The sequence below is a fragment of the Cyprinodon variegatus genome, unplaced genomic scaffold (genome assembly GCF_000732505.1).
Source record: "Cyprinodon variegatus isolate N-32 unplaced genomic scaffold, C_variegatus-1.0 Scaffold212, whole genome shotgun sequence".
NCBI lineage: Eukaryota > Metazoa > Chordata > Actinopteri > Cyprinodontiformes > Cyprinodontidae > Cyprinodon > Cyprinodon variegatus.
This window is the reverse complement of record NW_015150665.1, coordinates 37005-61401: the sequence shown is the minus strand read 5'-3', so window position 1 is coordinate 61401 and position 24397 is coordinate 37005. Positions and strand designations below refer to the sequence as shown.

At 36.7% G+C, this 24397-nt stretch overlaps 1 protein-coding gene across 2 annotated transcripts; it reads left to right on the top strand.

Moving 5' to 3' along the window:
* Positions 1-1579: 1579 nt before the first annotated feature.
* tmem255b (transmembrane protein 255B) lies at positions 1580-23099 on the top strand. Of its 2 annotated transcripts, none has more exons than XM_015380372.1 (9): positions 1580-1848; positions 2473-2615; positions 2706-2768; positions 15284-15373; positions 16128-16208; positions 17715-17800; positions 19890-20049; positions 20984-21127; positions 21350-23099. In XM_015380372.1, the coding sequence occupies exons 1-9, from the start codon at positions 1785-1787 to the stop codon at positions 21578-21580; spliced, it is 1062 nt and encodes a 353-aa protein (XP_015235858.1). In that variant the 5' UTR covers positions 1580-1784; the 3' UTR covers positions 21581-23099. The 2 variants fall into 2 exon arrangements, with proteins under 2 accessions (XP_015235858.1, XP_015235857.1); XM_015380371.1 differs by having other exon boundaries at positions 20981-21127.
* The last annotated feature ends 1298 nt before the right edge of the window (positions 23100-24397 follow it).

Genomic DNA, 24397 nt, shown 5'->3' with positions numbered 1-24397 from the left:
AAATGTATATAAAAATAGATTTAAATTAGGATGGAACAAGCTAAAGGTAAAATAAACTAAAAATAACAACTTTGACCTACTGAGAACTATGGGTTGATTTCTGAAAATTAATTGTCATTGTTCATTTATGGCCCCTACCATGTGAAATTCAAAACCGTCTGATGCTTCAGTCCAGCAGTAATCCTCAATATTGGATTTTCTACAAATACTTCTATTGTAGATCGTACTTCCAAAAAAGTAAAAAAAAAAAAAAAAAAAAAAAGTCCACTAAGTTCAGTAAGTTCAGTGAGTTTCTGAGTTTCCAATAGGGAAATTGCTTAGGAAATTTGCAGAGTATAGGAACATCTTCAAACTTGGAAACTAAGTCCAGTGGATTGTTAACTTTTTTGGAATGACTATCACCTGGATGACTAAGAATATTCAACAGCATTCTAGTTGGTAAATTATGCTTAAGCGCTTTTTCTTCTGCTTTTTTACATTTTTTTACCAGCTGGTGGCTTTTGTGCTACTGTAGCAATCTGATTTTTCTCGTTTCAGGCTTTTTACAGAACGCATCTGCACCTTGATTAATGTATAGTTCAACTCAAGACCACAAAGAATTTCACGTGTACTGCGTTTGGTTTCATTGGCAGGGATTGTTGACACAGCCAGGCTGATTTGAATGGAATTTTGTTTAAGGCTGAGTTCTAGACAATTTCAGTCCAGAAAACAAACCAGTTTTAGTGATCACTCTAGTATGAAAAACAATCTTTAAGAGTTTTTGTTGATAGTAGGGCTGTAAATAATAATCGTTTTGTATCGTTGGACTAATTTGTTGGACTTTATAATGTTTGTTGTACAGCATTTTGGGCAGATGTACCTGTTTTTAAATGGGATATAGAAATATAGACATACGTTTATGTCTTGTTAAGCACTATAACAAACATTAAACTATTTTATAGATAACTGAACAGGAAAACTCATGGGTTTCAATGTTTTGCCTGAGAGAAGTTTGCACCAGGATTTTCCATCTGGACTTTAGGATCTGTTGTCTCTTCTGACACCACTGAGGGGCGTTATAATGACCTTGCAAGTTGACGCTTTGCCCTTGTAGAATCAAATAAAAAACTGGTCTAACACCAAATTTGTTGTCCACATATGTGAATGATTTTGTTAGTCTCTATAATAAACTAAACTGACACACAGCATGCAGGACAAAATGAAGAAAGATGATTGTACGTCTGGGGAGCAGAAAAATCTGCCATTACAGCTTCAGCAATGACACAATACTGCATGTAACTGATCAAATTCAATTTGTAGTAAAAACCTTCCAGTAGAGGGTGCTGCACTCATATTTAATTGCTTCATTCCCAATGTATAAAAATAAAAACTTACAAAGCCTTAATTACATGCTTCCATATAATGTATATTTTTTCCAACGAAAAATGAATATTTTTAACACCAATCAATTTGAAGTTGTGTAAAACTTATGTAATATAAATATTTGAATAATTCACCACTGGGAACACATGGAGCTGATTGGTTCATCTCCTCACTCTGTGACTCCCTTCCTCTCAGGCTACAAGTGAAGTTGAACCCTGCAGACCTCAGCCAGAGTCAGCTGTAAGGATCCTCCTCTGATCAGCATCCAGACCTGTGGATTGTAAACATAAGAAACCCTTCATGTTACTCTGTGAAAGATGAAGACATCCGATTGAAGCTTAATAGTGTCAGCTACCTGGACAAGAGGAGCCCCCCTGGTTTTTGGTTTTATTTCAGATCTTATTAATCCTGACTGAGGCAACATGCAGCAGCCTGAACCACAGCAGACAAGTCAACAAACAGCCACAGAAACTCTGGATGCTGCAGGTAAAGTCCTCTTCACTTAGAAAGATAAGCATCCTTTATGTGTTCCTTCATTTTCACCATGCCAAGCATGTGCTACTTTAGGACAGTGCTGCTTTTTGCATAAGAAAAATAAATAAAATTTACTTTCCTCTGTGAATTTTCAGGCTCAACTGATTCATTCCCATAATCATAAAAAAATAAAAATACCTGGGAGGAGCCCCTCTTTATATAGTGACTTTCTACTATAAAGAGACATTCTTCTGGTCTGCATGCACTCAATATCCGTAATTATTTGGCTAATTTCTAAGGAAACAAATGGCTCAATACTTAATTTACAGTCAACATACAGACAGCATTAAAAATGAAAACAGTCAAACTTGTATGAAGCACAAAAAAAAAACACATAACAGGTTCTACAGTTAGAGAATAGCAGGTATATTAATTGCAGAGATGTTAAAACTTCTACAGTGGCTGTTTTACTTGTATAATGCATTCATTTTCATCCTTTATCAATAGCTGAAATACATTATGTATTTTCTATGATTTGTGCAAAATATTGTCACTATATACATAATGTCAGAATCCACATGTTGCAGTTCTGGAGAAATATCAGCAGTTATTTTCTTGTTTCTTCCTCCCTATCAGGTCTATATATCCGCAGGGGGAAGACAGCTCTGTGGGTGACCGTGTCCCTGCTGGCTTTAGCTTTGGTGGTCCTGACCATCGGTCTCATCTCGGCTACTCGCACAGACAACGTGGCTGTGTCTGGATATTACCCTGGCATCACAGTGAGTGATGTGTACCTTCACAATCCTTAGAAATAAGATTTCAACTGGGAGTTTTTATTGTAAATACAATTATTGTTGTTCTGCTTCTAGCTCAGTTTTGGAGCATTTCTGGGTATTGTTGGCATTCACCTGGTGGAAAATCGCAGACCCATGGTGAGTTTTTTACATTTGAATGTTCGTTTGAGGAAACACTGTAAAAAATGTACTAGTTTAATCAATCTAAGGCTAAACTTTTAGATTCTGAATAAAAAAATGCATTTTGAACCTAAACTCAATACTTCATATCACAACTATAGCTTGAAATAAATTTTTTATTATTTATTTTTATCTATTCATTTATTTGTCAGGGACAGTATACATTAATTAACCTTTCTGTAAATGTGTCAGTATTAGCTGTGAAGCTGGTGTTCAACTGTTGTCCCTGGGCAAAGTGTATAATGCCAACAACAATTATAAAAAAAATTCTAAAACAAACAGAAAATTAAAAAAATTCTGGCTACATACTTAGATTGGCAGGTCATCCAGTACAGACAGAGACATTAGCATAAGTATGTACAGATATCTACAAAGTAACATCAGATTACACTGAAGATTAAGATATTTAGACAATATACACTTGAATTAAGTTAAAGGTGTGGGTTTCTTCTTTTCTTTTTTATTGTATTTTTAAATAAAATCATTTTACTCCATTGGCAAATTGTCTAACTTTGAAATAAGCTAAAATACATTGACTTAGTTGTATTTTGTTTTTAACATTAACCGTATACTCTGCGATTTAGAATTTACGTGCATATCTTTTTCCGATGTCGAGTGCTTTATTACTACAGTGGAACCGTCTATTCACAGTTTCATTTGATTCTCCAATTGGTATTTTTACATTGGAAACATCTGTTATTCTACGTTACCTTACAATGCTTTTGAAGACTATTTACAGATTTTTTCTTTTTTTGTGCTTTTTTTCCTCCCTCATTTTTCTTCATGAAGCAGGATCAATGGGAAACAAAATGTGATTCAATTTGAAAATATTTTAATCACTTTAACCGCTTATAATACCCTCGCATACAGCAGAGGTTCAGCATTTTATTCTTTCTAAACCACTCAGAAATAGGAGTCGGTTAGTTTTGTATCACTGTGTTGCTACATACCCAGAGGGTAAATTTATATTTTGCTTCTTTAGAACATCTCCTTCTACTTCATGTTGTCAGACAGATTCTTTTAAAGTGCACTGCAAAAACGATCTAGAAATAAGTTAAAATGTTTTAAATTAAGGTATTCACCCTTAATTTGAGTAGGTAAATGAGATTGCCAATGGAATGAGTAATTTTACTCTTGAAATAAGATAATTACATAACATGCACTTAAAATAAGACAACGCAATTGTGTTGTCTTATTTTAAGTGTAAATTGTCTTGTTCACTCTATTTCTTTTACCACCTCAATTCAAGAACAAATGCACTTATTTTATAAAAAAAAAAAAAAGACTGTAGAAAAAGACTTTTCTACATTTAGATTTTTTGCAGTGTGATTTTTTATTGCACTGTTAAGGAAGTAGCTGATTATTAGCAGGGAAAACAGATAAAAAAAAAACTGCTTTACACACAGCAAAGTTGGTCTGGACATATTTTTAATTTGATAAAATTAAATAACTTTTTAAACACTGCATTTCAGTAATAATTGAGGTGATACATTAGATGCGACGTAAAAGCAAAGACAGAGAAATCTTCCAATGGGAAAGTGATTTTTCACAGTGCAGCAGATATTCTTTATCTCAATCAACCACACAAACTATTATGATAGATTTAATTTCTGATTAAGTTTCTCAAGCAAAATGTTAGGAGGTTACAGTACTCTCTTCCATGCAAATGAAACAGAAAACAGCAATGTGTTGTGATTCAAGTATGTAGTCAATCAAAATCATGTTTTGTAATGCTGAAAACATTACTGTTATAATATCATTGCATGGCACCCTTTCCTTGTTTTGCACCAAGGTGAGTTACTGTGAATTTGAAAGATTTATCATCTAAAAACAAGACCATGTTCCCGGAAAACAGGACATATATAACATAAATTATAGGATTACATTACAGTTACGTATGTTGAAAATTTGCTAAACTGTTTTGCGGGAAATATGCTCTGTTGTGAGAAAGAGGCAAATCAAATCACAGGATGGCAGAGTAATGAGTTCATGGTCCTTGTGCTCAGGTCAGCGTACGTGAGTGGATTTGTGGTCGGCCAAATTTCTCTCCAGACTTCAGTGACAAGAGAAACAATTGCATTAGTATTGGCCAGCTGCTAGCAGAGAACCTTTACTTTAGACCAGAACAGACATAACACCAGACTGCCTCTTTGTAAAATGAGATAATAAAAAAAAATATACGTATATATCCTGTTCACGCTAAAATGCTCACCGTCAACAAACACAGCCTTCTTTAAATTGGGCCCACTCCCTCCTGAACTTGATTTTCTTCTGATGAGACCATTCTTTGTTGATCGTGTCATAATATTTTTCCAGCCAAAGCTTTGAGGTTTTGTATTAAGATAAACTGGTAACAAAACTCCGGCCAGCTTCACATAGGAAATAATAGCTGAAGAAAAACTAATTCAAAGCATGATGCTGCCACTACCATGCTTCATTGTTTATTGTATGTTCTGGTGATATTTAGCATTGTTTTTAACCAAAATGTTATTTTATCTATATATATGTCTGTTTTGATTTATACATGACCAAGATGTCAAACAATTAATCGGACCATTACACATTTTTCTACATGTGTTTTTACAGAACTATTTGCTGCCTCTATGTAAAATAAGATAACAAAAAAAAAAAAATCTTGTTTACAACTTCTTAAAAGCAAAGTCAGCAAACGACTCTACAGAAAAGAAAAGAACACAAAGCATAGCTGGCCCAGAATCAGTCTAAAGCCAGTATAAGCCAGTTAGTGACAATGGTCCAGTCACAATGCAGCTACATGACCGAAAGCAAACAGAAGGTGTTATGTGACATTCAATGATCAGTATCACATTAACAACACTTGAAACTCAGCATGATACCAAGTGTGTCTAAAGGGGCCTACAGTGATGTAGAAACTCTTTTTATTGATGTTTAATTTGTCCAAATAATTGTAATCCACATATTAAATTATTAAATCAAATTAGCTCAAGCTAGCTCTTTTGATCAAAGCTTTTGCATCTTAATTGAATAAAAAAAAAAAATTGGTTTCATAAACTCTGTGAAGATTATTTTAGGCTTCAAAGCAGTCATTGCATTTTTTTTCCTTTTGAGAAAAGTATTTAAATTTCCTTTGAATGTCTGCCTTTTACAGAAAAAAAAGAGCTATCATCATATAAATCAATTTAATTAACTCTAAAATATTAATTTGCTACGTCTTCAAAACAGATCAATAACCGAATACCTGATAGGCAGTATTTTATTTTATTTTCAGTCATTTTCCTTATTGTTTGGGACATATTGTGGTACAAGAAAAATGTTAGAGAAACCTTAAATGTGTTTTGATGGCTTTACATTTATCAATTTGTCCATTTTTCCAAGTAACCCTCACTCTGAAATACACCTATCCTACCCAATTACTCATTATCGCCTCTAAACTAAGAATGAGGAATGTCTTTCGTAAAAACATTCTGTAAATAAGGTTAATATTGCTTCATGTGGTATTTTTACACTCTCACTTTAAGACTGCTATTACTAAAATGCTTCCTTGTGTTTTGCAGAGATAAAAAAAAAGGTAAACTAAAGCCATATTGCACAATTTCTGTGTACATATTTTGAATATACTTCATAAAAGACTACAAAAACCTGATCAACATTAATTATTTTAATCCCAATATTCATTTAACCCATTTAAGTCATTTTCTTATAAATGAATCCCAGTCTGGAGAAGTTGAACTGCTAATTAAAAGTTTCATTAGAGAATCTCCTGGCATGATAATAGGGTGTTCGATGTTCCTTTGAACATGGCTGTGATACATGAGTTTGGATGTCGTGAATTTTTCATGAAGTGCCGGTGGTATTGTGTGCCCTTCTCAGATCACGTTAGCTTACTTTGTGAGACAGTGTACCGTGTCTAATACCGTCTTTATATACACTCGTCTGGTTGCCGTTTTCACACAGTGGGAAATGAAGCTTCTGTCTGATGCATTGCTATCAAAGATAAAGTTAAATTATATATTCAATCAGCGAAATAACTCCTGACTCTTTCAGGTTTAATGTTGTCTGTTTGTTGTTACGATGTGTGAACAAAGAAGACAACCTGCAGCATCTTGGCCGCCTTTCTGGCATCACTCCTCCACTTCTGTGCTTTAAACTTTAATAGTGTGATTGCTGCCACGCTAACACTGGTCTACAGTATCTCTTCTGAGGCACGATGTTCGCTCCCACACAGGTGTCTAATTCTTCTCTCTTAGATCTGATGGCATCGCTGTAACATGAGAGCCGGTTCGCACAGCAAAAAAGGAACAACTATCCGCAGCACAATGTTTCGGATACCTGAGAGCCCCTAAGGCCGGTCTCGCTTCCTGAATTGGACTCTTTTCGTTCTCTGACCTCATAAAGCAGCCATTGGCGTTGATATGTTTTGAAATGTAAACAAGGAGAGCAGTAATGACTTTATAAGGGCCAAAATACATATTTCCTTCCTCCCTTGGAAAAATGCAATGAAGTACATATGTAAAAGAATCAACTCAACTCAATTCAACTTTATTTATAATGCCCTTTAAAACAAAAGCAGCTGCCATAAAGTGCTGTACATATCAGTTAACGATAAAATTGTATAAAAACAACATAGAAGTTTAAAGAAATAAAACAAATATAATAATATTAATTAATAGAAAAAATTAAAACCAAATAAAAAACAATAGATTGGTAGTAACTAGTCACATTTTTATTATGATTATTATTATAATCATCATTATTATTAAGTATCACTTATCATACTTTAGTAAAATTATTGGCTGCTGTTAGGAATAATCTGTGTCATTCATTAAAAAAACTTGCTAAACTTTAAAATAACTAGCATGTTGATATGTATTCTTCTACATTAGTTATGGACATTTCTTCCTGGTCGCACTTTAATGCTATAAGGTAAAGGTTCTAATGCTTTTATTCATCTCCCTCAAATGTCAAAATAGCTGAGGAACATAGTACAAGATCCCTTTTGTTAGGATGATAATAATTATCTTCATTCATGTACCTCACAAGGTTTATTTTTTTACATAGAAAGTTATAGTTTGTTTCCACAGTGTTTTAATGTTATTGGTCAGAGTAAAAATAAAGTAATTCCAAAAAATAAATTTCATGTCATGATATTTTTTCATTTCAACTGGGGTTTTTGACAAATGACCATTCCAATATATATCTTTATTTAAAATTATCAATAAATTGTCTGTTTACCTTTTTCTTCCTGATTATTTTATTTATCACTAAAGATAAAGTTTGATAAATTGACTAGATAGATGTGTACATATTAAGGAAAAATGCAATTTAGTAAATCGTGAGAATGTTAGTTTTACATTAGCTTGTTGAACATGAAAGTTTTTTAAGTAATAATTTTAAGAGGAATCAATATTTTGGTGTTTTAAAGGCATGGAGTTGGATTCAGATCTTGGACAGGAACAAACTCCCTGGACTTGGGTCGGTTTTACAGGAACTGTCTCAAATGTTTAGCTTTACAGTCTCCATTTCTTGTATATACTCTGCTGTTCATTTAAAAACTCTAATTTCATTTTGTTAAATCATTCGAAATACATCATACCCTTTTAGGAACCTTTTATATCCTAAAAAATTGCAAAAATTAAACGCTGTACTTACATATGTCTGCAAAAACATAATGAACATAACAAATGTACCTTGTTATCATGAAAAGATAGGAGGAAGTAAAACGAGACCAGTCCAACCCCTTCTCCAAAATTCATTTCTTACCTTTTACAATTACCCAGATTCTGTAATGACTCAGAAAGTAGGACCCAGAATTCAGGCAAGACAGAAAGTGGAACACTTACTGTAAAAAGAGTTTATCGAAACAAAGGCGGATCTGCTGCGGCTAAGGCATCTGAAGTAGGAACGTCCATTAGAGAGAAACACAGGTTAGTGACTGCGATAATCTTACGGATAATGATTATGAACACATAAGTCACTAACCTGGTTTGACAGTTCAGTCCGTGCACAAAGAACACAGATGATTCCACCCGGTCGACTTAACGGAAGCAGCGGACGCTGCCAGAGAGTTCCAGACATGGAAGGCTACAGAACTGACAGGAGATCAGATCAGAGCTGATGAGGACAGACAGGATAATCCACAGGGCAAAGCCAAGAGGCATATCCAGGTTCAAACTACAGAATATTCCAACAGAAGTCCAAAGACAGGTATGCAAACTAATTAGACAGGGGCCGGCAGGCTCAAAGGATCAGAATCAGACAATCAGAACACTAAAGTAGCACTAGAAAACTCTCTTAACCAAAGGCTAAAGATCAATATGACACTGATGGCTGGGAAACAGGGAGCTTAAATTGCCACCTGTTTAGGCAGAGCTAAACAGGTGGAGGAAATGATGGCTGGCAATCAAGTCAGCCATCAGCGCCAAAATCATGACAGATTCCTGATCTTAAAGTTTAATGTGAAGAAAAACGAAAAATCTGTGTACAAATTCAACTGTGACGAGAAGGATCTCAGGCTATTTTACATAATGCAATAATATTTCGACAATGCATTATAGATCTGTAGGTTTAGATACCCCAACTTTAGCATCCATACAAACATTCATACCTGCATAAATGGTGACCCATAGGGACAGTTTATACTCATGCCATAAATCCCCTTGGAGGGGAGCCTCCACTCTGGGTTCCTGAACAATACCCTTGACCTCATAGTCCTCCCCGGGCGCCACACAATGGCAACCCGCCGCTCCCCAAGGGGATGGGTCAAAATGCAGAGAACGAATTTCCCCATTGTGGGACAATAAAGGGATTTATATCCAATCCCTCTCTCCGCACCAGAGACATCCACCCACTCACCCCAGCACCTCTTCCCTGTACTTTGATTTTGGAAAATGTTATAGGAGTTTTAGCAGCTCGTAACCTCTCCAGTAATATGAATATGAAGGTGAAAAATGATCTTTGTGTTTGGTCTTCAGAGCCACATTGATAACAGGCTTCACTGCCCTGATGCTCTGTCAGATTTCTTTATGACGAAACGCTTCACGTACCTCATGTTCTCTCCTACTGCAGCATCCTCTTCAGTTACTGCCATTATCTGCCACATTGCAGTCCTCTTGGTCACCTTGCAGTTCAAAGAGTCGAACCTTTAAAGCGGCTGTATTTTACCCAACAGGCCATGGCCCAATCACTTCTTATTACCGACCAACCAAGCTGTGGTCACAATTGGATGATAGCCCACCAATCAGTGGAGGAAGACCTTGCAGCGGTCATCGAATTCCGTTACATAACCTGATAGTTATCTTTACAGGGGCCATAAAATTCCTCCCTGTGTCTTTATCTATTTGTTATTAATGTTCCCCCTTTAAAATTGTATCAAAGATTTTATTTTTCTGCGTTTAAAATGTGGTCCCTTGTTTTCTGTTGAGGCTTCACATCACAGAATGTATTTTTATATAGTTTAAAAGGCTGATGGTGAGATTTGGGCATATAAACTGTGTCCCAACCACAGTTAATTAGCATGAGAAGAAAGTATAAATGCTTTAAGAAAAAAAATAAGACCAACTCCAGTGAATGCAAACACATACAGAATACAGGGAAAATATATATTAAAGATTACTTTTGCTATTGATGCGTAGCATGGAGCATCTCTGCCCTTGTTACTAACAGCTATAGGCTTCTTACTGATCACAGTTTAATCCAAATGCTTTGAAGGTGGAAAATAAAATAAAATGGATGAGACTAGTCAGAAAATGACATCTGTCAACCATTCTGTTGAAAACTAATCTTGATTTCATCGAAATGGATTATGTACTGTAAGTGATGAATCAACTGCTCGTAATTTCGGACTGCTTAAAAAAACAACATGATTCTGGTATGTATGGATGTATTAATAAGCAATGAGTTGTAAACAATCTTTCGCAGACTCTAAAGTGTGTTTCTCCCCCATATGTTGTACCGTCTGCCAACCCATTAAATCAGAATGCATGGAGGTAGTAGTGTAATGATCTGGGGCTATTCTGATGCTTCGGGGCCTGGGTGACCAATTAATTGAACTATTTTCTCTATCAGAAAACACTGAGAGAAAATCAAATCATCATCTTCATCATCATCATTTTGAGGTTCCAAGTTCAAGCACGCTTAGCTTATATAACGGCACAGCGAAGAAAAACCCATCAACAAGCCTCCCAAACTAAGGGGATCGTCTTAAAGTCCAGACTTAAACCAACTAAGATGCTGTTGGATTGCATTTAATGGATCCTTCCTGACCTTTTGTTTTGAATAAATCTAAACTTGTTTAACAGAAAGTTGTGCTGACTTTCTCAACTACAGCAGGTAGCAGAGCGATTAAGGGTAATTACAGCTGTTTGATGGCAGGTTGACCAAAGCTACAACCAATTATTAGGAATGGGGGGGGGCATTATATGCTCTAATGGGGTCATGTTGGCTTAGATTACTTCGATCCATCCATTTTCTGACACGCTTAATCCCAAGTGGGGCGCGAGGGGTGCTGGTGCCTATCTCCATCTGTCTACAGGCGAGAGGCAGGGTACACCCTGGACAGGTCGCCAGTCCATCGCCGGGAGGCTTAGATTACTTATTAAATAAAATCATCCTTCCAAATGATTAAAACAGATTTTTTTCATGAATATCAAGCTGATATTAGAATTAGTTTGATTATCTTAAATATGCAAGCATTGAAAAAAGCCCCCAAAAAAGAAAGCAATGAGGAGGGATTATACTCATTTTTTTATAATGCAGATTGAAAAATCACTTTGAAATAAAAAAGAGTGAACTTTTAAGAGTAGATTAACCATCTACAATGTACTTATACAGAATATGATTATTCAGTTCTACTGGAGGTTTGGGGGTTTGATCTGCAAAGATGTTTTATGTGCTGGCAGCTGTAGCTGGGGTAATCTGAAGTAATGCAGTTGTCAGGCTCTATTGTCTCAGCTGCTGGCTTCATCTCCCACTTGCAGCCCATAAAAGTGGAGTCATTAGAACCGCTAATGAAGTGGAGAGTCTGGACCAGTGGCAGATAAAGCCAGCCAGAAAGAGATTGCTTCCTCAGCTTGGTTCTTTATTCACTTCTCTGAGGAAAATGCATTTCAAAGACTTGATGAAATTATGCCTTTCAGATTTCCTGCTCATTGTCTTCTGAATCAGTTTGATTGAAAATATTTGAACCACTATGGAGCACAATTGTCTATACGTGATACAAACTAAGACACAAATATTATGCTGAATTTAATTTGGAGCTTTATACTTTTATATCTTTTGTTCAGTAGTAAATAACAGGTTTGTATATCCGTCAGCAAATGTCAGTGAGAGCAAAGACGTGGGGCCTGATGAAAGGTCGAACACATAAAATGTGTAGCTCCAGATGACCTTTTTCAGAATGACTACATATTATTTTCCAAAAAAATTGGTTTACATTAAATTGATTAAAGCAGATTTTGGGGGGTAAATTGATTTCCAGGGCAATCATAACTAGTTTGATCTAAACTTCTTAATCATTTTGAAATTTAAAGAAAGAAAGTAGATACTGATGCCGACTTAAGGATAGTTGACATCCCCTCAAACTGTCATGTCATTGGTGATGTGACAAAAATTTAAGTTAAAAATAAAACAAAAAAACAGCCAAAACACCTTGGCTGACTGGCTCCTCTTCAGACCAATACATTAACCAGCCAAAATCCTTTGCTGATATTAACTTTTTTTGTATTAGTATTAGCAAAGTGCATACATTACCACTACACCCATTTACTATACAGTAATAACACATACAGTTGTTTCAGTTTGTTTTGACATCTACAATCATCTCCCTTGTTTTGTTCACATTTGTGATCAGATGATTGTTACCACACCATGCCATGAATCAGTTCACCAGCTCTCTGTACTCAGCTTCTCTCCCATCTTTGATGCACCCAATAACTGCAGAGTCATATAAGTATTTCTGCAGATGAAAGGAATCTTTCTCATACTGAAAGTCAGAGATGTACAGAGTAAAAAGGAATAGAGACAGAACCACCACTTGTGGCGATTCTGTGCTGCTGACTAGTTGATTACACAGCAAACCCTTCAGCCTCAAACTGGGCTGTTTTAATCTTTGATCCAGGCTATTGTTGATACCTCCATCTTAGTCTTCTGAAGTTTCTCATAAAGAAAGTCAGGCTGAATCGTATTAAATGCATTGAAATAATCCAAGATGATGATCCTCTGCAATAAGCAAAATGCAGGAGGTCCTGATAGCTGCGTGTTCCTTGACTGAGCTGAAGCAACAAAAGTGTCTCTGCAGCCTTTATGATATATGATGTCAGAGCAACAGGTCTATTGTCACTGAGGAATGTTAGCTGAGTTAACTTTGGTACTGGAACAAGGCAGAAGGTCTTTTACATAACTGGAACTGTGGTCCTGTGCTGTAGAATCGCAGGGAGCTGCTGAAGCTGAGGCTTCAGGCCAAAGGAAGCAGGATGCTTTCCGGCTTCTTCCTATATGCCTCCTTGCTTTCTCTTATCTTAACTCTAAGTTGCTTCTACATACTCCTCAATAATTCACTGTCTCTCTTCATTAAGGCTTTTTTTTTCTTGTTTAGGAGATCCTTCAGATCACTGGTGATCCAGGATTTATTATTGCGGAAGCATCTCACTCTTTGGTTGGAGCTCAATAGGAATCATTGTCATTTTTATTACATAAATGGAGGAAGAAAAATAATGTTGATTTCAAGAATTGGACTATATTACACAGTAAAATGTACAGTTAAACTTCAGAGAAATACTCTAAAGGTATAATGAGTTTTAGTTTAATTTATTGCTGTACATAATTAACTTTTTTTTAATGGTTAAAAAGATCAGAGGTGGGGGGTGGCCTTTAAAAAACCCTGTACCAGTTGATTTCTAATCTAACTCTATCTCTACGTGTGACTCACTCTATGTAGGAAGCTCATTTTAATTGTTTGTATCCAGCATCTCACTCTTAAAGTCGTTAACATTATTTTATTTAACTTGTAAAGGGAGAATTTTGCTTTTGAAAAATTTCACTATTATTTCTTTGTAAGAAACCAAGGAACTTAAACGCTGCTTGAAGATTAGATGGATCTTTAAACTGTCTAAATTTTTCCAATTAAGGCCCACCTCCTCCATTTACGATCACACGAACCTGTCAGGGTCCCGGTCTCTCCCTGAACAGTTCGTGCATTCCTTGCAATGAGAAAAATCCATGTTTATTCCCAAACCGCCCTTTTCTCTTTCCATCTGCACCAATATAGATCTAGCTAATGGTGTATAGAGCTGGCTAATTGTTTCAGAAACTCATAAAGTGCAACTTTTGAAGTGTCAAACGTCAACCTACTAAAAGGTGTAGTTAAAGATAAATTTACATTATAACAATTTAGATTTTTTTTAATAATGCCTGTTTTTTTCCCTGCATTCAGAAAATAAAAAGTTATTTTTCTTGCACTCATTAAAAAAATGTATGCATAAACTTTTAACTAATCTTTGATGAATAAATCAAAGATAAGTTAAAAGTTTATGAAGATGAATAAATAAAATGTTTTCATTTAAGGTTTGAATATCTGTGTTGTTCATCTTTAAAGCAATCAAACGGGTCCAATAATCTAAATAAAATTAGAATCTTGAGTTACACATCTAGCAAATTACAAAGTCGTGCCAACGTTTAAAAAAAGAAAAAAGTTTCTGCAGTGAAGCCTTGGTGCTGTGGGGCCATCTGAATGTCTTTAGCTGATGCTGATTAGTAAATTTTATGAGCAGACATCTGTGAACTGACAGCTGTGTCTTCCAGACGGAGAGTTTAAATTTACATGATGAAACCCTACAGTGTAAAAGACCTGGGTGGATATGTGAGTTAGATCACATGTTTAGAAAAACGAAAGGAAAAAAGCTAAAGTCAAAGGTTATTGATCAGTGATCAGGAACTGAGAACACTGTGGATTTGTGTATGCGGCAGACAGAGGGAATGAGATTGACCTCAAGGCCACCAAAAGGCCGTCCCTCTGCGCTGCACCTGGAGCCAGCCTGTAAATCAGCCACAACGCTCCAATGTGTTTGGCAGAGGAAGCAGCCATACATTTCCTTTATCATCCCGCAGCCCAGACAGCCAATCAGGGAGAACACCACCCGGCATGTGAAGATTACCTTTATGATTGTGTATGTTGGTGTTAGAGTGAGATTCCAGGCACTGAGTGATAACTAAACTAAAAATAAATGCAAACTCAACTAAAAGAAACCTCGAAATTGTAAACAGAAGTTAAACATTGATTTAAACATAGCCATTTTTTGTTATTTGTTCATTTCATTTCTAGAATCATTCGCAAAATTGATGAATGTACAACCCTACATTTGCAAATAATGCTACTAAACCATAGGTTCTGGCAATCAGGACAGAGAACACAACATAACAAGTTTGAGATGCTTACAGGGTACTTTCTTTTAAACAGTTTTTCATATTGCTTATTTCTCTTTCCTCCCGCTTTCTTTAAGCTCGTAGCTGCAATCGTCTTCATCAGTATCGGTGTCATTGCTTCTTTCTTCTGTGCCATTGTGGATGGGATCATTGCTTCAGAGTTCATTGTAAGTATTGCCCTGATTTTTCTTGAAAAGACATAAATCCAAAGGATTCTAACCTTTATTTTGTGTAAAACAAACCCCCCCTAGTGTTCAAGCTTCACACAGACACACTGATCAGGTCAGGAGAAGACCATATCAGATGTCCTGATCTCAGGTCGCCCTGTAGAGAGGCTCCTAAAGCTTTTAATCAAATTAAAGTATCAAAAAAATAAAAAAGATGCCAAACAATTTTTTTTAATAAATTACAGGTATCAGGAAAGGATGTTTTAAATACACATACTAAATGATTATATGTGCATTACGCACATTACATGACATAAGCTCATTACCATTTTCCCTTTGAAGAACATAGACTCCTGCTCCTAATGATATTCTAAAAGCTGCACTGAGCTCCTGATATTGATCACCTATATTGTATGGTCTCGTCAGATTTATGCATTTGGTTCTCATGCAGTAAAAGTCCTATCTATTGCACATTCAGGGCTTGGAAATTAAAATGAATTTTATTAGCTTTGGTGAAGCATAAAATGCAGTGAAGAATAATGGGGTAGCTTTTTGCAGTCCAGTGCAGGGAAATAAGCAGATGTATGCTGTAAACCTTTGCAGCTTCAGTGACACTCAGACTGAGAGATGCAACTCAGACCCACGGTGATGAAAAAATGTTTCTCTAAATATAATAAGAAGAGAAAATGTTATGATTTTGCATGATGTGTTTCACACTTAAATTTAATTTCTTAAACTCTTTTCACTGTTTCAGGACATAAGGCCATTGCAGGAGGACATGTGTGACTATTACAGCAGTGGATCGGGATACGCCTACGATAACTACTATACCGAGGTTTATTGCTTTTTATCCATGCATATGGACTTTTATAATATATATATATATATATATATATATATATACAAAAAGATAACTCTTAAAGCCCCAATCCTTTTTGTTGCTGAGTTGAACATTTTTGAAGCATACGGTGACATCTAGTGGCTTAAATGCGTTACTACACAGAGAAAATCCTGCCACTTTGAGGCAAGGCAAGTTTATTTGTATAGCAGAGGTGTCAGAGGTATTGATCTTTATTAGTCAAGTAAAAGTTTAAATCCTACTGTTTAAAAACACATTTTTAGAAGTTAGATTATTAACTTAAAATTGTTAGTGAAGTAAAAGTAAATTTTTTAAAGCTATTTAAATGTTTAGTAATGCATCAAAAATTGTTAAGGACAGATGCGCAACTGTATTAAAGGAACCTTTTACTACAATTCTGGATGATAACCTTTTTATAACTAATAATAACTCTGTCAAATTTAACTTTACATAATCTTGAATAGCTGTTTACTTTGGTGCAGTACCGAGTCCAACCACAAATAAATTGTCTGGATGAAACTAATCATTTTGATGGATTTCATTTTCTCAGATACTAACAGGCCATTATGAAAGTGAACTTAAAAGAAACAAAACTAACAAGTCTATTTTTTAAATGTAAGGAGTAGAAAGAAGAGATAATAGAAAAACAATGAAAGGAGAAGTAAAAAGTTGTCTAAAAATAATTACTCCAGTAAAGTATAGATAGCCAAGATTTCTTCTTAAGTAAGGAAACAAAGTATTTGTACTTTCTAACTTGACACCTCTGTATAGTACAATTCATTACAAGGACAATTCAAAGTGCTTTACCTGAATTTAAAAAAAGAAAGAAAAATAAAAGCAAAAAATTAAGATAAAAACATGTTAGTGAAACAAAACAGTTGGAGCACGACCTCAAACTACGGTAATAATACACTAGTTAACAGTTTAACTTTAACAGTCAAAGGCAGCTCTAAACAAATGGGTTTTTAACTTTGACTTAATAGAACTCATGCTTTCAGCACTTTTAAAGTCTTCTGGGAGTTTGTTCCATAAGTGGAGCATAGGAACTAAATGCTGCTTCTTCATGTTTGGCTCTAGTTCTGGGTAAACGGAGTAGGCTTGAACTAGAGGACCTGAGTGGTCTGGGAGGTTGATAAATGCATGAATTATTCTTTTCTAGATCCTGCTTTGACATTAGTCCTTTAATCCTGGGAATGTTCTTCAGGTGATAAAAGGCTGACTTTGTAACTGCCTTTATGTGCCTCTGAAGGTTCAGGTCTGAGTCCAACATGACACCAAGATTTTACCCATAATCAATGGTAGTTGTAAGTCTCCAGTTGTAGTTTCTCAACCTTAAAATGTCAATATGCTCCTATATTTTCCACTCTCCTTGAAAACCTTCAAGAGGTTTCTTGGTTTGAGAGAAGGATTTACCCACATTGCATTTACATATTTCTTTTTATTCAAACTCAAACCCTATTCACCCTGTTGACCTCACTGCAGGTGACGTGCCGTTCATTTAACAAAGCCTGCAAGATGAAACTTAGGAGCAACACCTGCTACTGCTGCTACCTTTACAACTGTGAGAGGTAAGATAATCAGACTTTAACTAAGCACTTTGCAATTTTAAATCTTACATCAGGAGTGTCTGACTGAGACTAGAGGCGGTTTTAATGTTGAACAAGTGGCCCCCCCCTTTAATGGGGCACAGCCAGTGGAGGGGCATGAGAAAGAGACTAAATGAAAGTTATCCTTTAGGGTCCTAGAGAGGGAAATGGTGAAATGCTACTTGGTTATCATAGCTCACTCGAATGCATCCCAAGCACATCCATGATTTTTCACAATTTAGAGACCCCCAGGGAATCCCAGACCTTTTTGTAGAGACCTAAATACTTTATGCCAAATAAAAATGATCAGTTTTGTTTATCAACCATTTCCTCTCTTACAAAAAAAAAAAAAATTCAGACCAGACAGACAGTGATAACTTAAAAGGCGTTAATTAAAAACTGCGTGCGGCTGCTCGTCAGCTGAGGCGGGCTCACGGGCAACGCTGCCGGGACTAAGACTCAAGTCAGTGACCTCTGAACTCAAACGGGGAACGACAATGAGTATGAAAGTCACCAAGCTGGCAAAGTTCAGTCCTAGCCCAGGAGAAGGGGTGAAGACCATAGGAGTGGAAATCCACATCTTGAAATGGAGCCATATCAGAGGTCCAGAACAGAAGAGGAGCAGCAACCAGCAGGCAGCCAAAACACACAGAGGAAACAAGGGCAAATCCAAGCAGTGGTCAGAAGATCGGTCCAAGATCGGCAACAGGTGGAATCCAGAAAACAGTCTGGAAAACACAGAACAGGCAAAAACAGAGCAGAACAGGGGCGGCCTAACTCAGAAATCCGCGGTAGAAACAGGTCAGGATCAAGCAGAACTAAACATATACAGAAACGTTAGAATTAGTCTCGCTAGAAGCTCAAATAATCTGGCACCAATGGCTGGGAACCAGTGATATAAATAGCAGCAGGAACAGGTGGATCTGATGAGAGATAATGAGCGTAGAGCGGAAGAAAGCAGATAAGAAATAAAGGGGTAAAACCCAGCTTATGGTGCCAAGATCATGACAATAATAAAGGTTTAATGACAGGTTAAGGGTTCAAGCAACATATATGTGGTCGACAATAAAATCTGTTGTGTCAGTAGGATTCTAAATATTAATATGATTAAGTTGAATTGAATAAGGCAGAATGATGAAAAAGCTGTCCCCATGTCCTTCAGAAGTCTAAGCCTATAGCAGCATAACTATAGAGATAGCTCAGGATAACCTGAGTCACTCTAACTATAAGCTTTATCAAAAAGGAAAGTCTACACTTAAAAGTAGACAGGGTGTCTGCCTCACGGATTAAAACTGGTAGTTGGTTCCACAGGAGAGGAGCCTGATAACTAAAAGATCTGCCTCCCATTCTACTTTTAGAAATTCTAGGAACCACTAGAAAACCTGCCGATTTAGAGCGACTTAACAGGAAGCCAATTAGGAGAAGCTAGGATAGAAGAGATATTATCTGTCTTTTTAATTTTCATAGGAACTCTGGCTGCAGAATTTTGGATCAGCTAAAGGCATTTAACTACAGTTTGATGACTTCCTGAGCTTCCTAGCTTTGCCTCCCCTGTTCCTGTTTGGCTGTGACAGGATCATGGAGAGAAATATCAGCTGTGCTGCTGCCATTAACACCTTTGTTTATAGATGAGGAGATCTGCCTGTTTTTCAGTTTAGTCCTGTTTCTCTGACTGCGACTGGCTGGATGTGCTTTCTTCATCCTCTGACATGGGAGCTGGCTCGGAGCTCGTCTGCCTGGCTGTGTGTCCTTTTAAAAGGGAATTTTTCCTCTCCATTGTCACTACAAGCATGCTTAGTGTGATTGCAGTCGAGTCAATTAGTCAATGCAATCAACCGGTTTTCGTTAGATAGAAAACTTTAAATTCATTTGACTGTATGATCTGGTTGAATTGAAGTGCCTTGAGACTAAATGTGTTATGAATTGGCGCTATAGAAATAAACTGAATTGAATTGAAAAAAGCTTGTTGGTGATTACAGATATGCTCATCCTGCCAGATTAATTTGTCTGCAGTTCAGTATGGCCACATTTAAAACAGTAAAAGTCACAGCTGCCCTCTTTCCTGTTCCAGCACAGACTATCACACCCATTACTACGAGTTCACGGGGGTCAGCAGCTGCTGGGATGTGATCCACCTGCACCGGCTGCTGTGGGCCTCAGTGGTGCTGAACGTGGTCGCCTTGTTCCTGGGCATCATTAACGCCGCCATCCTCGGAGCGTACAAGGATATGGTGAGACGAAGTCCCAGAAGACTTACAGCAGCAACAAAAAACTGACATAAGGGGGGAAAAAACTAAGAAATTCAAAAAATAAAAAGTAGTTTTAGTCCTGAGTGAAATAAATATTGCATGTGGGCTGTCGCAGATGTTGGACTTTTATATGATGGTGTATCTTTTACTGCCTGCAGACTTCCAGGCATCTGTTTCACTACGATATATGATCGGTGTATGACTAATATACTATTTAAACAAGCTCGCCCATTTCTGAACTGCCTGATATAAAGCCCAATTTAACCATTAGTTCTTTTCAAGTGTAAAAGTTAAGGTTTTGAAAGTGCTTTTACTAAAGTTTCTGTTAAGTGCCAAAATTATCAACACATAGCAACAGTATGAAAGCCATGTTTTCACCATTGAAATGTGTGTTTTTTATTCTCTGCTGAATTCACCGCTGTGTTTGGACTCAGTTTTTACTCCTAAATGATTGATGGATCATAGGCTTCCTGGTAACTGGGAGTACTGAAAGCAGTCAGATTAGACAACTTCAGATAAGCAGTCAATTTCCACAGAAAAAAAGGCTTTATGAAAGAATAGAAAACTGATGATGTGCTTCTGAATATTTCACATAAGTCTGACTTACTGGAAGCAAAACATCACAAAAAAAGCTCAAAAGTTTTTCACATGATGATCTGTCTCATTAGTTTAGGACTAAGATTGTAGAGTTGGAAATCATTGAAAAAGGTTACCGGTATTTATTTCAGAATTTTAGTTGGAAAAAGTGAAGCAATTGGATAAAAATATATACATATGCATATATATATACAGACATACACATATATAGGCTATATAAAATACTGCAGTCAAGTAAGTGTCAGTAGTACTGCCATTTTGTGAATATTGCGATGTTCCAGTTTAATGAGATTAATATATTTTTTTTTTCCTGCAGCAGAAGCCCTCCCCTCAGGTTGCTCGGAGCCCTGCACCACCACCCCACATCCTGTACAACCCGACCCAGCACATGCTGTCCTATTCAGGCTTCTGTCCCTCAGGACAGGCTCTGCCCGCCTACCCTAACTATCCCATACCTATGCAGGTACCAAAGCATAACTGCTAGGAAACAATTCGATGCTCCTCTGTCATTTGAAATCCCCCCATGTGTAGCAGAAAGTTTTTTTTTTTAATGCTTTTACGTGAAATATTTTGATAAAACTTTAATCTGATCAAATCTTTGGCCATTAAGATCAAATATATATGAAAATCATTTCACTTAAAGATAATAATGGGGATTTAACTGTTAACCCCCCCCACTGCACAGCATGCCAGCAGCTATCAGACACCTGCTACTCCCCAGATGATCCCTGAAGGAGGCTCTGGAGTCTGCCCCTCTGAGGAGAGCCAGAGCCAGCCGCCCACCCAGGCTCCCACTCAGCCACAGCCTCAGGGAGCCAACCAGGACCCTGGAGGCTACATGCTGACTCCCAATGCTCCCGCCCTGTACGGATCCTCCTACAGCCCCTTTGAGAAGCCTCCACCATATGCCTGCTGAGCCCTGGAGAACACACAGAGAGGTGGATGAGGAAGAGTTGGAGAAGGACGTCTCTATCCGGCTTAGGCTGAATGTAGCAGAAGACACTTTGTAGGCTGAGTTTGTAGAAAGGAAACTCACAAACTACATCTGAGTTCTGTTTGCACCTGTCTTATTTATTTTAACTGATCTCAGACACAGACAGATTAGCAGATTACATCCTATAATATGCTGTCATTTGAGGTAATCTGCTTAGTCGTGTTTTTGTAGCATTAGATTATAATTGGTCTTTCATAAAGGCAACATCTAAATAAGATTGATTTGGCTCCTTGATATAAGAGAGGAATAATCACTCTTGGAGTAGCACCTCCTAAATAAAGAGATTATGCATAGTCCTCAAAGAGAGGCTCACAGTAGACATTTTTTCACAAGTGTCCAACTTTTAAAGTTTAGAGTATTGTTCTTGTTGATAGATCCTGTGAATTTACTGCATAATAGAAGAACAGACTGATCTGATCCATCTCGCTTAGGGCCTTGTGAGAGCATTGACCTCCTTGAACTTTTAAAAGTTTTGGCACATTTCAAGCTTCAAACATAAATATATAGAATTGTAACTTCGTGTGAAGAATCAACATGAAGTGGGACATTATCATGAAATGGAACACAATTTATTATATTTAAAAACGTTTTAACAAATAAAGAACTGAAGAGTGGGGCGTGCAAAATGAATCTGCCGCTTTACCTTCAGTGCAGCATAATCCCTCCAGAAGTTCAGTGAGGATCTCTGAATGATCCATTGTTGACCTATATGACTGATGAGGATAAATAGAATCCACCTGTGTGTAATCAAGTCTCTGTATAAATGCACCTGCTCTGCGATAATCTCATAGTTCTGCTAAAAGCATAGAGAGCATTGTGAAAAACAAGAAACACATCAGCTCAGGACAAGATACTATCGTGGAAAAGTTTAAAGCTGGATTTCGATACAAAATGATTTCCCAAGCTTTAAAAAACCTAAGGAGCACTGTAATATTGAAATAGAAGGATTGCAAATCTATGAAGACCTGTAAATTTTGAATTGCTCGTGATCACTGAGGATGATCTTCAGCTGAGGCGGGACACTCTGTCTGTACGACAACAATCATGTTGCACAAATGCTGCACAAATCTAGTCTTTATGAAAGAAAGCCATTTCTTAAAGATGTCCATAAAAAGTCTTGTTTAAAGTTTGCCACAGGACACCTGGGAGACAGCAAAAATGTGGAAGAAGGAGATCTGGTCAGATTAAACTAAAATTGTTATGTTTGGCATAAAAGCAACACAGCTCATCACTCTGAACACACCATCCCCACTGTCAAACTTGGTGGTGGCAGCATCATGCTTTGGGCCTGCTTTTTTTTTATGCAAAGACAGGGGAGATGGTTGTAATTGATGGGAAAATAGATGGAGCCAAATACAGGACCATTTTGGAAGAAAAGCTGCTGGAGTCTGCAAAAGACCTGGGACTGGGACAGAGATTTATCTTCCAACAAGGCAGTGGATTGGAACGATTCACAAATAAACATATCAGGTGTTAGAATGGCCAAGTCAAAGTCCAGACCTGAATTTAATCAATAATCTGTGGGGGGAAAAAAACGCTCTCCATCTAACCTCACTGAGCTTAAGGTGTTTTGCAAGGAAGAATGAGTAAAAATGACAGTCACTCAAAGTGCAAAACTGATAGAGACATACCCCAGGCGACTTGCAGCTTGTAGCGACTTACAACCCAATTTTTCAGTGTAAAATATCCAATAAATTTCCTTCCACCTAATGATTGTGTCCAACTAGCTGTTGATTCTTCACAAAAAAATTTAAATTTCATATCTTTATGTTTGAAGCCTGAAATGTGGCAAAAGGACAAAGTTCAAGGGGGCCAAATTCTCTCACAAGGCACTCTATAGATTGTCTATATTCAAATTAAAAGGGCTTTCTCAAAATGTGAAATGGAGATTAAGTAATGTTCATGTTGCTCCTGGTTATGTTTGTGTTTAATATTCAATGTGCACTTAATAGTCAACACTGTATGTATTATTGATGTGTGTAAACAGATGGGATTCTCATTCTGCTGCTATAAAATTAATACAAATGTATTGTTGAACCTATACATGTGCAGTAAGGGCTTTTAAAAAAGATATCAGATTCTAAATTTTGGAAAATAAACATATTTTATTGTTTTCTGGGACAGATGAGAATAATGCAACGTTTATGTATGAGGCAGTGAATATAGTGTAATATGTGGGGATGTCCCTGAAATGGGCACTAGGATTATCAGTCTCAATTACTTTCTTTGCTAAAATATGTGGATTTCCCAGAAATGTTTTTTTTTTCTGTATAAGTTTCTGTTTTGGTTTTGGAAGAGAATTTAAGTAAAAAGAAATAAAATGTGGTTCTGCAACTCATTCTGTTACAGGTTGTTTCTTTTCCCCAGGCTGACTTAACCTTTTCTTATCCTGAAAACAGGACTTTAGATATTTACTCCTGTGGTTCTGCTACTTGTTCATTAATGCTTTTTAAGGGCCACAACAGTAAGCATACTTTGAATAAAAAAGTTTCTGACGTTTAATGTTTACTTCCAATTAACCCATAAGAACTTGACTCGTTCTCATAATTTCCTGTCTTAAAGAAAAATATAACTTAATTCATTATCTTGATCCAACTGGTTTAGATTTATATATATAAAGAGCAACCAATCTGCAGTAATCTAAGAGTGTGATCCTCTCGGTGATGTCTGCCTCTTCTTAATGACAGTGGGTTTGTTGGAGCAGGTGTATGATGGCATCATCAGCTCCACAGCAATAAG